Raw genomic sequence first — 11,222 nt, forward strand, 5'->3', positions numbered from 1 at the left:
CCCTCACCCCACCACTGCCCTGGCTCCACCCTCCACCTGGCTGATGCCTGATGATTGCCCAGCACTCAGCCAATGTAGACGTCTTTCTCTAAGCTCCCACACAAATGATAGAGCGTGACAGACGACACGGTCCCTGCAGACCGTGAGCTGCTTGAGGGCACGTGGCATCTTCAGTCTATGGCTCCGGGGCTGCCTGTCATGAGCAGCAGATTTGTAAAGGTGGCTTCCAGATCAAACCATTGAGGGCACGTAATATCTTTGATTTTTGCCAAGTCAAGAATCCATTCCCATTTAGGGATTTAGAAACAATGGTGTGTGGCAGGTCAAGGTGTGGACACCTAGCTGATGCGTCCTTTGATTGCTAAGGTAGACTCGACACCCATGTGGTTTGTTTTCATTGTCCCTCCTTTGTGCTTCGATGTTATTTGTGCTCTCACTTCTGGTCCCCATCACCATGACCACGATCCGCCCTACGGTGTGAACGTAAACATCCTCAGGACGCTCCTGTCTTTGTGGAGCCATGGCTTGCACACCCTGGCCCCAGCTGTGCTAGCTCAGTGCCGGGGCTTCTGTGCCTTGATTCATTAACGAGGCCACTAGATGGCGCACAAGGACCAGTGGAGGAGCGGTGGGGCGGCCCGGACAGGGAGAACCAGAATCAGAGGCTTCAGAAGCCCCGAGCCGGGAGCCCAGAGCCCACGGTGACGGTGTGTCCCGATTCCTTTGGCCAGGTTCTGAAGATGGCCCACCCAAGCATCCAGGCAACAGCGAGAGCCATTCTTCCAGAAGAAGGAATCGACATTCCAAGTCAAAAGTCACCAACGGAGTTGGAAAGAAATGAAGGACCCTGGTTAATCAAAGATGTTCCAGGGAGTGCCTCAAACCAGGAGGGGACGGAATCGGCTGGACCTCCCTGCGGGGAGGTCGAAACGCATAGCGTGAACGGGAAGGAGTGGGGGCTGGGAGGGGTCATTATTTGAGAGCATAAGTCTTGTTGCCCACAGACCCGGCCACACGGGGCAGACCACTGCTGGGGGTCCTTCGCCACTTGGGTGTCTCTTGTAACTTCAGCACTTGGCACGTGGTCACCGGTAGCAGGACCGTGCTCAAAGGAGAGGGTAGCTATTTACTCAGTTGCCAGAAGCAGTTCTGTGCTTGCGTGCGTGTGTTGTGGATGCAGTTTAAACATCTTCACTCAGGCAGGGCGCCAACCAGACGGCTGACGGACTGGTCACCAGGTTTTATTTTTCTGAATCTGCCTTTCCGTTTGACTGACTGGTTTAAGTCCAGGCCACTTACCTGTCTTTTATTTTGTTGTTTCTTATTTTTTATGTCAGGATGCTTACAAGCCTTCAGAAGCCACCTCTGAGGTTGAATTGGGGGAGGTTTCTCTTTTTTTTCCTAGAGAAAAAAAGGGGGGGAGAGTTTGTGTTACACTTCAGCAGCCTTCTCCCCTTTTTAGGACCTGAAACTACACAGCGGTGGGTGGAAACCAGGCTGAGGGAAGGTTAGCTACCCACGTAGGATCCTGGGCTTCAGATCGGAACCTTTTTGTTCTCTTTCCAATGTCGCTTGTCCAGACTTATCCACAGTGCACAGGCGTGGACCTGCCGAGAGGCAGTGCTCACCGCAGCCCCTCCCCCCCAGGTGCCTTTTCCATTTTGTTTGTTTTCCTTCCGTGGTGTGTTGCTGACATTGTCTTTTAGTCCCATGTGAGGTGCTGGTGAGTATTCCCTTTCATCCATCCGTGCCATGCTCTAGAACATTGACCCTGATAGTTCACCACCTCTGATGGATCCCTGTTTTAAATAAAACGGTTCACGTTAAAGCCCATCAAATTCTGTCTCTGTAAAGTGCTCGTTTCTTTGCCTCTTATTGGTATTTTCCACTATTTGTAAGCAATCACCGTATTTTTCAAGTGACTTTAGGATAATAAGAATGTGGATGTGTTTCACGTAGTGAGAAGAAAAGAGAAGAAAATGTGTACTTTAGAGGACTTACAGACACATATGTCCCTTTTCCTAACCTTCCCAAGTGATCAAGAGGAAATGAACAAGATAGTCATTGTTTTCTTACTAGGGTAATGGTTACATCAACCAAGCTGGATTTTTTTCTCTAGCAAGTGGCCGGTACCCAGTTGATTTTCCTACAGATATAAACTTGCTGCAAGCAACCCTTTTGTTCCCTCATTTCACAGAGCACAAAGGTTTCGATGTCTTTTCCCCCTTTAAGGAAGTCTTTACCCATAGAAGTGTCATGTTTTTCTTTTCCTGCAAAAGAATCCCAGGGTGAAGGGGTTAAATGAGTCACGCAAAGCGAGGATCACCTGCTGTGCTCATTGCCAGCAGAGAACTGTCGCCAGTCACCGGGCTGGTGCGCCGGGTTGTGCCGGCCCTGCGGTCCCAGCAGTGGCCCCATGCTTCCCGTGATAGTCCTGAAGAGAGGCATGCTTGTCCCATAGACCCCCGCACTCTTTTATCACCCATCAGAGAGGCCTTTCTTAAACAGAGGTACAATGTAAAATTTGTTTGACTTTGAAAGTAGGTGCGTTTGTTTCGTTTTGCTTCTCCGAGCACGTCTGTGCATCACGGACATCGTGTACGTCGCCGGCCTCAACTCCACTTCCTCGTGCTGGGCCACCTCCCTGAGTGTCTCCAAGTTCGTTTTCTGGCGCTTTAACCCTCCTCTGATCAATAGCCGGGTGCAGCTGAAGAAGACGTTTCCTTCTCCAAGGCCGGCCTAGGAGAGGCCCCCCGCCCACCTGCGATGACTTGGATTTCCTTGGGTCACGTGAAAGCAGAGTGCACGTGAGACAGTCTCTCCTCAGTGGCTTTGTACGGAACGGCCGGGAAAGTCCTCAGCTGCTTTCCGTATCCTTTCTTTGAGTTTAATCTTTTCTTTTTCCCTTTCAGTAAGAGCTCTTGACTACAGTGTTTCCAAAACTAGTGCTTTCCTTGACCAGCCAGATCCACGGCTGCCATTTCCTCCTGGAAACTGTGCTGCTGGGTTTGGTCTACTTTTTCCACTCATTTCTATGCAAATGGGCTTCACGTTGATGAAATGTCAAATTTTCCTTGTCACCTATGTTTACTAAAGATCGCCTTTAATCCCTTTAATCAGAGTTGTCATTTAGTATCAGAAACGATTTGAATGCAAGTGGTCTCACATTTGCCATTTACAGACTGCCCTCTTAAAAGGCACCATTGTTTTGGACGTAATACGCGAAGAATTCTTTACGTATATTTCTCTGTATGTAGCATGGCATGGAGTGTTGAGTACTTTTTCTTTTTTGTCATTCTTCGTCTTTCCGTGGCCTTTCCCTGCCTTTCTTGTGTCTGTTTTCACCATTTGTAAAAGCCTTGGCCAAACTGCTCCCATAGCAATGCTAGGACACTTCATTGACCTGTTTTAAGCATTTTGATGATAAAAGACATCCTATAAATGCCAGTCTTATTTTCACCATGACTGCTTCTGTAGTGAGCTCATTAGTAAAGTACTCACCTAGGAGAAATAAAATTCTTTACCAAATACATCAGGTTCAGCCCTATTGGTCTCCCCTCTGAAGCCGCTCTGCATCATCTCTAAGTGATACCTCTTTTTGTCAGGGGTCTCCTTGTGGAATTGGACCCTTGGGTTGCCTTATTTGTTGATAATAGTGCAGTTACTCAGGCCCTTACGGGGGGAGCTAAATGCAGGGTGGAAAAGAAAAAAATTAACCATTGGAAACCAGAGGAAGTGAGCACTTTAAACAGGGGGGATTAATTTGTGTGCTCTGTGCTCTTTTAATTATGCGTAGGGTTACCCGCGTGTTCACCAGGTGGGCTTCACTTACAGAGTTCTTATTGCTATGAAAACCAGGTATCCCCCAGGTAGGTAATTGCAAATCCTCAATGTATTTCCCACTTTTATGATTGAAATCAAGATGTGAGGAGAACCAAGACTTCTGTTCATCAGTGTTTCATTACAGGTGCATCTCTTGCCTTCATCGTGCATGTACATTGCAAGGGTTATATTTGAGATTTGGTTCTTTGCGAGTTTCAGCATTAGTAATGGCTATGACCAATGGGCTTCAGAGTCTGGTTGCTAGCCCATAATAGATTTTTACAACATTTCACTTTATAACATTTTATTCTAAACCTGATGCTAGGACTATCACAGGTGAAGGTTACAAATTTTTTTAATTTAACTCTGATATTACCTTTGATGCAATAAATACCTACAGCTTTTTTATTTTGCTGTCTTCTGTGAATTTAGAGGAATTATTTATTAATGTCTACCAAAGAAGGGGGAAAATAGTTGGATGTGTATATTTTTGGTTTTTGTTTTTTTAGTGTGTGGGAATGCTGAAATGTAAAATTTTCCTTGTCACCTATGTTTACTAAAGATCGCCTTTAATCCCTTTGAGAAATTCATCTGCAGTTTTGTCTACCTTGACGTTACCTTTCTTCCATCCCCTTCTCATAAACCCAGTGAGGACAGAAACATCATTCAGAAAATAGAATTTGCCTGAGAATTTTGCTTTCCCAGCTACCAACCACCCAACCTACTTAGCCATTCTGGGCTCATGCTTGAACCTCCTGTGCCCCAGGTGTTCATTTTGTTTGCTTGTTTTGTTACTGGAATGCTCTGAAAACGTTCTCCAAGGGCCTGCAAGTTGTGGGCGCCCATATGCCCCAAATGGCAGGAAGGTTTGCTCCGATGTGCCTGGCCTCCACACGGTCTCCCCAGGGCCTCAGATACCGGTGTTCCCGTGTACCCCTTTTCTGGACGCTGAGTAAAGGGGACTCGTGTGGCTTTACAACACAGGAAATAAGGTTTGTTTGCCTTTAAAAGAAAAGTAGATAAACCTGAGACCAAAGACCTAAAATATTGCATTCTCATGTCTGAAGTATACATATTATAGCCTTAATTACAGTGTCAAATGGCAGACAGGATTTGTGTTCCAATCCATACTGGAAAATCTGGACTGTAAACCTTGTTCCCACTTGCCTGACTCGGTCTCATCGATCCAACTACATATTCACGGGCTGATTAGGTATTTTATGGACGCAACCTGGGAAAAGCTTATGACGATACCCAGGTTTCAAAATGTTGAGAATCCTCTACCTTCTCTTAGACTGTGTGAAATCCAGGCCAAGAGCAAGGGGATGAGTTCACTAGGGCCACCGCTAACAAATCTTCCAAAGGCATTTGAAGGACTGGGATCCTTCGCGAGACCTCTGGATGGGGCTCTTGGAAACCCCTCCTTCCCTCGAGTCTCCCTAGTGGCCACCGTAGCACTCAGCTGGCTTTGCTGGAGAGCCATATGCCAGAGCAGCACTTCTAATTCCAGGGGAAGGGGGTCCCTGTGACACACACACACACACACACACCCCTGTGACGTATGTGTGTTCTTCAGTCCTGTGAGTTTGCTGTCAATCCCTGTTTCCCTGGGTCATGAGGCTTGAGTACTTGACCCAAGAGTACACAGCCACTAGGGGGCGTCAGATCAACCCAGAGGCTCCTTGTCTTAATTCTTGGGCACATGTCTTAAGCCCCATTCCCGGACCCGAGCCTCCATCTGTCCCCCTGCCCTGCTCCCAGACAGCCTCGACAAATGGCTTATGAAGAGCCCCTGGGGGCGCCCACGGCTTTGCCTCCCCTACCCCTGGTGCTTGCTTTAAAGCGATGGCCAAACCTCCAGGCCACTGCAGATGTTGATCCTTGGTGTGATTTCAGCTGGTTGCACGCTCGGTGGAAGGAATAACCGGTGTCTCACGCTCCTTGAAGCAGGGTCCCATCTCTCTCCATTTGGGTTCTTTTCCTGATGTTTTCGTGCGTTCTGCAAACTGTCAGAGGGCAATTCCTCCTGCCCGTAGCAGCTCCCTCTACCCTCAGGAATCTGATTTACGATCCGGCGAGGCCATAAACCTCTGCTCTTCACTTCTGAAAAACAGCAAAGTATGGGAAAGAATGTAAATTATAAATACTGAATTCCTATGGTCAGCAATAATGTAACGGCCTGGGTTGTTGTGTTTTGTGTTTTTTTCTTTAAATATGGTATCCATATGGCTTTAATTTCTAAGGGGCCTGCGTTCCCCCCTGCCACCATCACCATATTTATAAGGAGAACAGATAACAGTGAAATATCCCACTGGGTTAGAGTGTTTTTTTCCAAAATGAGAAATAGCATTTTCTGATGGCTCATTGGCCCAGGATTGAAATGCCTCTCTTCACAGAGAGGGATAGGACTATAGGTGACAGTGACACCTCCACAGTCATCAGCCTGCCGATCTGTTCGCTCTGCTATAAACCAACCCCTGGTGGTGTCACTTAGCAAACCCCACCCCCAATTTTGACTTTCCAGGCGGAGGATTTTTCTGTAAGATGTTTTGAAATTCTCTTCCTGTCCCTCTTAGCAGTCAAGGTCTGCTCACTCACTGGGAACAGACTTCTTACTTGTACTTGCACCGCTGCTGCAAACCGTGAAAACAGCTGCAAACTCATCCTGAAGACCAAACGGCGGCCGGGTTTGAATTTTCATTCCTGGGGTGGGTCAGCGCCAGGCTTAGACTTCACACGCAGGGCAGAAGCAGCTGCTTGCTCCTCTGACGCTTGAAGGAGCCGCTGGTCACCAGGTGAATTCCTGCTGCCCTTCTCTGACCACAGAATCCAGTACCTGAGATCATTCTGCCAGTCTTCAGCATTTTTGCCCTTAAACCCAACCTCGTCCCAGTTCAGAATGATGGCTGAAAGCTGCAAAAACACCCAGGGTCCCAAGCTACTGTGAGAACGGCCCAAGTCTGCCAGAGCATCTATTAAAATTGATGGGTTTGTGTTTTTCTTTGTGTGGTCAGGAAGTGTGCTGACAGCAAAGGAGGGTGCGTGAGAACATGATGCTTGAGATCACAGGCGTGTCCACCCACAGAAATATATAGGCTTACAAGCACCTATTCACTCCCACGCTCGCCTCCATGTCTTCCTGTCATTTTCTTTGGACCACATTTGATTCGCAAAATGCCAGGCTCGGCTTCAGCATGGGACCAGCCAGACCACACGGAGGGCGTGGAGGAGAGGGCCAAGGTTCTCAGAAATCTCTGAGTGGATGTTGTGTACGTTTTGACTGTCAGGATAACCTCAGCTGCAGGTCCCTTCCTCAAAATCGTGTCTCTGCCAGAAGGTTCTGTGTATGTACATCTAAGGAATTTCAAGAGAAGGTGAAGATAAGCCCGGCGGTGATGGCCATAGAATATGTACACAACTGATGGGTAATTTTATGTGTCAACTTGACTGGACTAAGGGATGTCCAAACAGCTAGTAAAGCATTATTTCCGGATGTGTCGGTGAGGGTGTCCCCGAAAGAGATCGGCATTTGAGTCAGTAGATAGAGTAAAGCAGATTGCCCTCCCCAGTGTGGGCAGGCCTCATCCAATCTATTGAGGGCCTGAATAGAACAAAAATGCAGAGGAAGGGTGAATCTGTTCTCTCTCTGCTTGATCTGAGACATCCCTCTTCTCTTGGACGTTGTTGCCCCTGGTTCTCAGCTTTCAAAACTCAGAGTAGGACTTAAACTCCCCCTTTGCCCCACTACACACACACCGTTGAGCCTTTGGACTTGGACTGAATCACAGCGCCCACTCTCTTGGTTCTCTAGCTTGCAGACAGCAGGTTGTGGGACTTCTAGGCCTCCATAGCTGTGAAAGACAATTCCTATAATAGCTCTCCTCATGTGTATAGATGTGTGTGTGTGTGTGTGTGTGTGTGTGTGTGTGTGTATCTCTCCTGTTGGTTCTGTTTCTCTGGAGAACCCTGACTAATACAGCCAGGCTTATATTTAGACTAAGGTTTGTAAATTAAAATTATAAAGGGAAATGAGAATTGGAGTCCTTGAGTAATGAATGCTCCGAAATGTGATTGCTGGCCTGTAAATCAACTTGTATGGCCACTGGTTTTTCAGATAACATTGCCGTGAACAGCAGAATTGCCATTTTAGTTTAGAACAAGGGCATACACACACCTTCTGGTACGCTGCTGCAGAGATGGCCAGTGCCATGAAATCTACCCCAGATGGGTATAATAGAGTGGCCCAAGGACAAAAACAGAAGGCCACATCATACACTGGACTCATTGCCCCAACCTTTCCCACCTGTCCTATTCTGACCCTTGGTTTTTAAAAAATCATTGCACCACAACCATACCACCCTGAATGCACCCGATCTCGTCTAAAAAATCATTGCAAACAGTTAGTTGTATCTTGTTTAAAAAAAAATCCTTTAATGAGCAGCTGCTCAGACTGAGAGAAGGGGAAAGAATGTTTAGTTTTTCCAAATAAATTTCTTGATACTTAGTGTGTTGGCATCGCCCAATTGCTCTTCTGTTGAGACTCTAATGTGACTCGCAGGTAGTGTTTTTGCCCTACGTGGCAAAATAATTAATGGTAAAAACTAACGCTAACTGTGTGCTGGACACCGTGCGCGGTGCTTTCCCTGGATCATCTGATCCGTCCCTTGTGAGATCCTTATTGGAGGACAGACTGGAGAGGCCTTACAGAGAGAAGCAGCGGGGCTGGTACCTGATGAGCGAGGGGTTGCGGGCTTGAGCCCACACTCCTCGGCATCTCACGGATCAGCAAGGTCCAACTCAGCCATGTGTCCAGCATCAGCTCCTGCTCACCCCCTGCACCCCCTCGTGCCCTCCACCCCGCACTGATAGCACTATGGGACCCCCGCCCACCATCTCCATGGCCCACCAAGTACACCGCATTTTCAGGCTCCACAGCATCTGTGACACGCCTGGAACGTCTGCCCCTGGCATTCTGCCTGGTAAGTTTCATCGTCCTGAAAAATCTCAGCTCAGACACTGTGCTCTGTGAAAGTCCCCTGATCCCTGATGTGCATGGACGTGCTCCTTCCCTGTGTGGTGTGTCCACCTCTGAGTGGCAGTTCTGTCTCAGGTCTCCTGGACTCAGCCCGGGTTCCTAGCAGTGTTCATCCCCAACACCCAGGCCAGAGCAGGTGCTCAGTAAATGCTCTGAATGAGCACGTGAGTGAGTGGGGCTGTGGGACAGAGGCCAAGGACCACCCCTTCCAGGATGGACACGAGGTGTGGGCGGCTGTTCCACTTCCCTCTGGTTCCACGGGAATCCTGCATGGAGTCCTTCGGCCCAGCTGCACGTTGGCCTGCAGTTGGGTCTGCAGTTAAGTCCTGCTGCCTTCACTCTTTATTTTTTTTTAAATGATACGGTTGTCCATCTCACGACATTTATTTATTTGCTTGTTTATTTATTTAGCCAGGCTGTGCAGCATGCGGGATGTTAGTTCCCCGACCAGGGATCAAACCCATGTCCCCTGCAGTCCTGCAGTGGAAGCGTGGAGTCTTAACCACTGGACCACCAGGGAATTCCCCCTCTTTATCTTTAAAGAGTTTTTTCTTTTAAGAGGAGTTTTTGGTTCACTGAAAACTTGAGCAGAATATACAGAGAGTTCTCTCATACCCCCTGCCCCTACTCAGGCAGAGCCTCCCCCGTTATCAGATCCACCACCAGAGTGGGACATTTGTTACAGTTGATGACCTGCATTGACGCACCGTTATCACCCAGAGTCCACAGTTTACGTTACCGTTCATGCTTGGTATTGTACACTGCATGGGTTTAGACAGATGTATAATTGACAAATATCTACCATTTTAGTATCATACAGAGTATTTTCACTGTCCTAAAAGTCCTTTGTGTTCTGCCTATTCATCCCTGCCCCCCCCACCCCAGAATTTCAGGCAACAACTGAACTTTCTACCGTCTCCATAGTTTTGCCTTTTCCAGAATGTCGTATAGTTGGAATCATTCAGTATGTATCCTTCTCAGATTGGCTCCTCTCACTTGGTAATATGCATTTAAGATTCCTTCATGCTTATTTATTTCTAGTGCTGAATAATATTCTGTTGTCTTGATGGACCAGTTTGTTTATCCACTCACTCACCAGAGGACATCTTGGTTGCTTCCAAGTTTTGGCGATTATGAATAAAGCTGCTATAAACGTTTTTGTGCAGGTTTTTGTGTAGGCATACATTTTCAACGCCTTTGGGTAAGTACCAAGCAGTGCGTTGCTAGATCATATGGTAAGAGTGTATTCAGTTTTGTAAGAAACCACCAAACTGGCTCCCAAAGTGGCTGTACCATTTTGCATTCCCACCAACAAAGGATGAGAGTTCCTGTTGCTCCACATCCTTGCCAGCATTTGGTGGTGTCGGTGTTCTGGATTTTGGCCATTCTAATAGGTGTTTAGTGGTATCTCGTTATTGTTTAAATTTGCATTTCCCTGAAGGTGTGATAGACCTGCCTCTACTTCTTCAGCCTGTGCTTTTACCTGTGTGCACTGGGCCCACACCCCGGCATTTCAGAGGGCTGTCTTGCTTACTTCTTTTTTGCTCTTAAACTTCCACCAGCAGTGGAAATTGGCAGAGCCGCTTTGGAGTGTTAATCAGAAAATATCTTGTTTTCAAGTTTCTTAGGACAGTTTCCTTTGAAGCCGATGACTAGGGACCACTTCTTGATTCTCAGCACAAGGGCTGGGACAGGTACCAAAGGCATCCACTCTCCCGCCCAACACCCGTTTTTATATTGCAAGGTTCTCAAAAATGCTCGGATTTTCTTCCTTGGTTCTTGATTCATCCAAGTTTTGTGGGGCCCTCCATTTGGGGTTCAAACTTGTAGAGGTCCTTCTGAAGAAAAAAGAATATAAAAAGCTCTTACTATTGAAATTTGATTTTTAAAAAAGCAAATGCCACATGGCCCCAGTGCGAGGCTACCTGCCAGAGGCTTGGAAGAGGCCAAGTGAAAGGGGACTCAAAAGCGTTAAGTGTCACTAACTTTGCAGTGAATCTGCCTCCACTGGAACCTGAACGAATTGCCATTCACCTGCTGCAGGTTCAAAGAAACCACATCTCGGATTCTTCCCATTCATTGCTCAAACTGCAAGATGCCATTATCAGCAGGAAGCGTAGCCTTTCCCCCGAGGCTTTTTTCCACCCCATCCAAACTCTCCAAGAACACTACGGATTTGTTCCATGAACTGAGTCCAAGAACTGGGCAGTCCTATCAACCCTGGAGCACTCTGACTCAGGTGCTCTGCCTCGCAGGGTGGTGAACAATTGTCCACTCGGCCATGACGCTTTGTCAGTCCCCACCCCATAGTAGCAGTGTCCCTGCTTGGGCAGCCAGGTGGCACCATGCCTGAAAGTCGCTCTCA

At 47.5% G+C, this 11,222-nt stretch overlaps 1 protein-coding gene across 4 annotated transcripts in view; it reads left to right on the plus strand.

Moving 5' to 3' along the window:
• Positions 1-1,838, plus strand: part of PTDSS1 (phosphatidylserine synthase 1) — a 65,458-nt gene extending 63,620 nt beyond the window's left edge. For all 4 annotated transcript variants that reach the window (XM_004275365.2, XM_049700255.1, XM_049700257.1 and 1 more), the window contains one exon: positions 732-1,838. In XM_004275365.2, the coding sequence (XP_004275413.1) occupies positions 732-841 (110 nt within the window). In that variant the 3' untranslated portion in view covers positions 842-1,838. The remainder of the gene's footprint in view (positions 1-731) is intronic.
• The last annotated feature ends 9,384 nt before the right edge of the window (positions 1,839-11,222 follow it).

The sequence above is a fragment of the Orcinus orca genome, chromosome 17 (assembly GCF_937001465.1).
Source record: "Orcinus orca chromosome 17, mOrcOrc1.1, whole genome shotgun sequence".
NCBI classification, from domain to species: Eukaryota; Metazoa; Chordata; class Mammalia; order Artiodactyla; family Delphinidae; genus Orcinus; species Orcinus orca.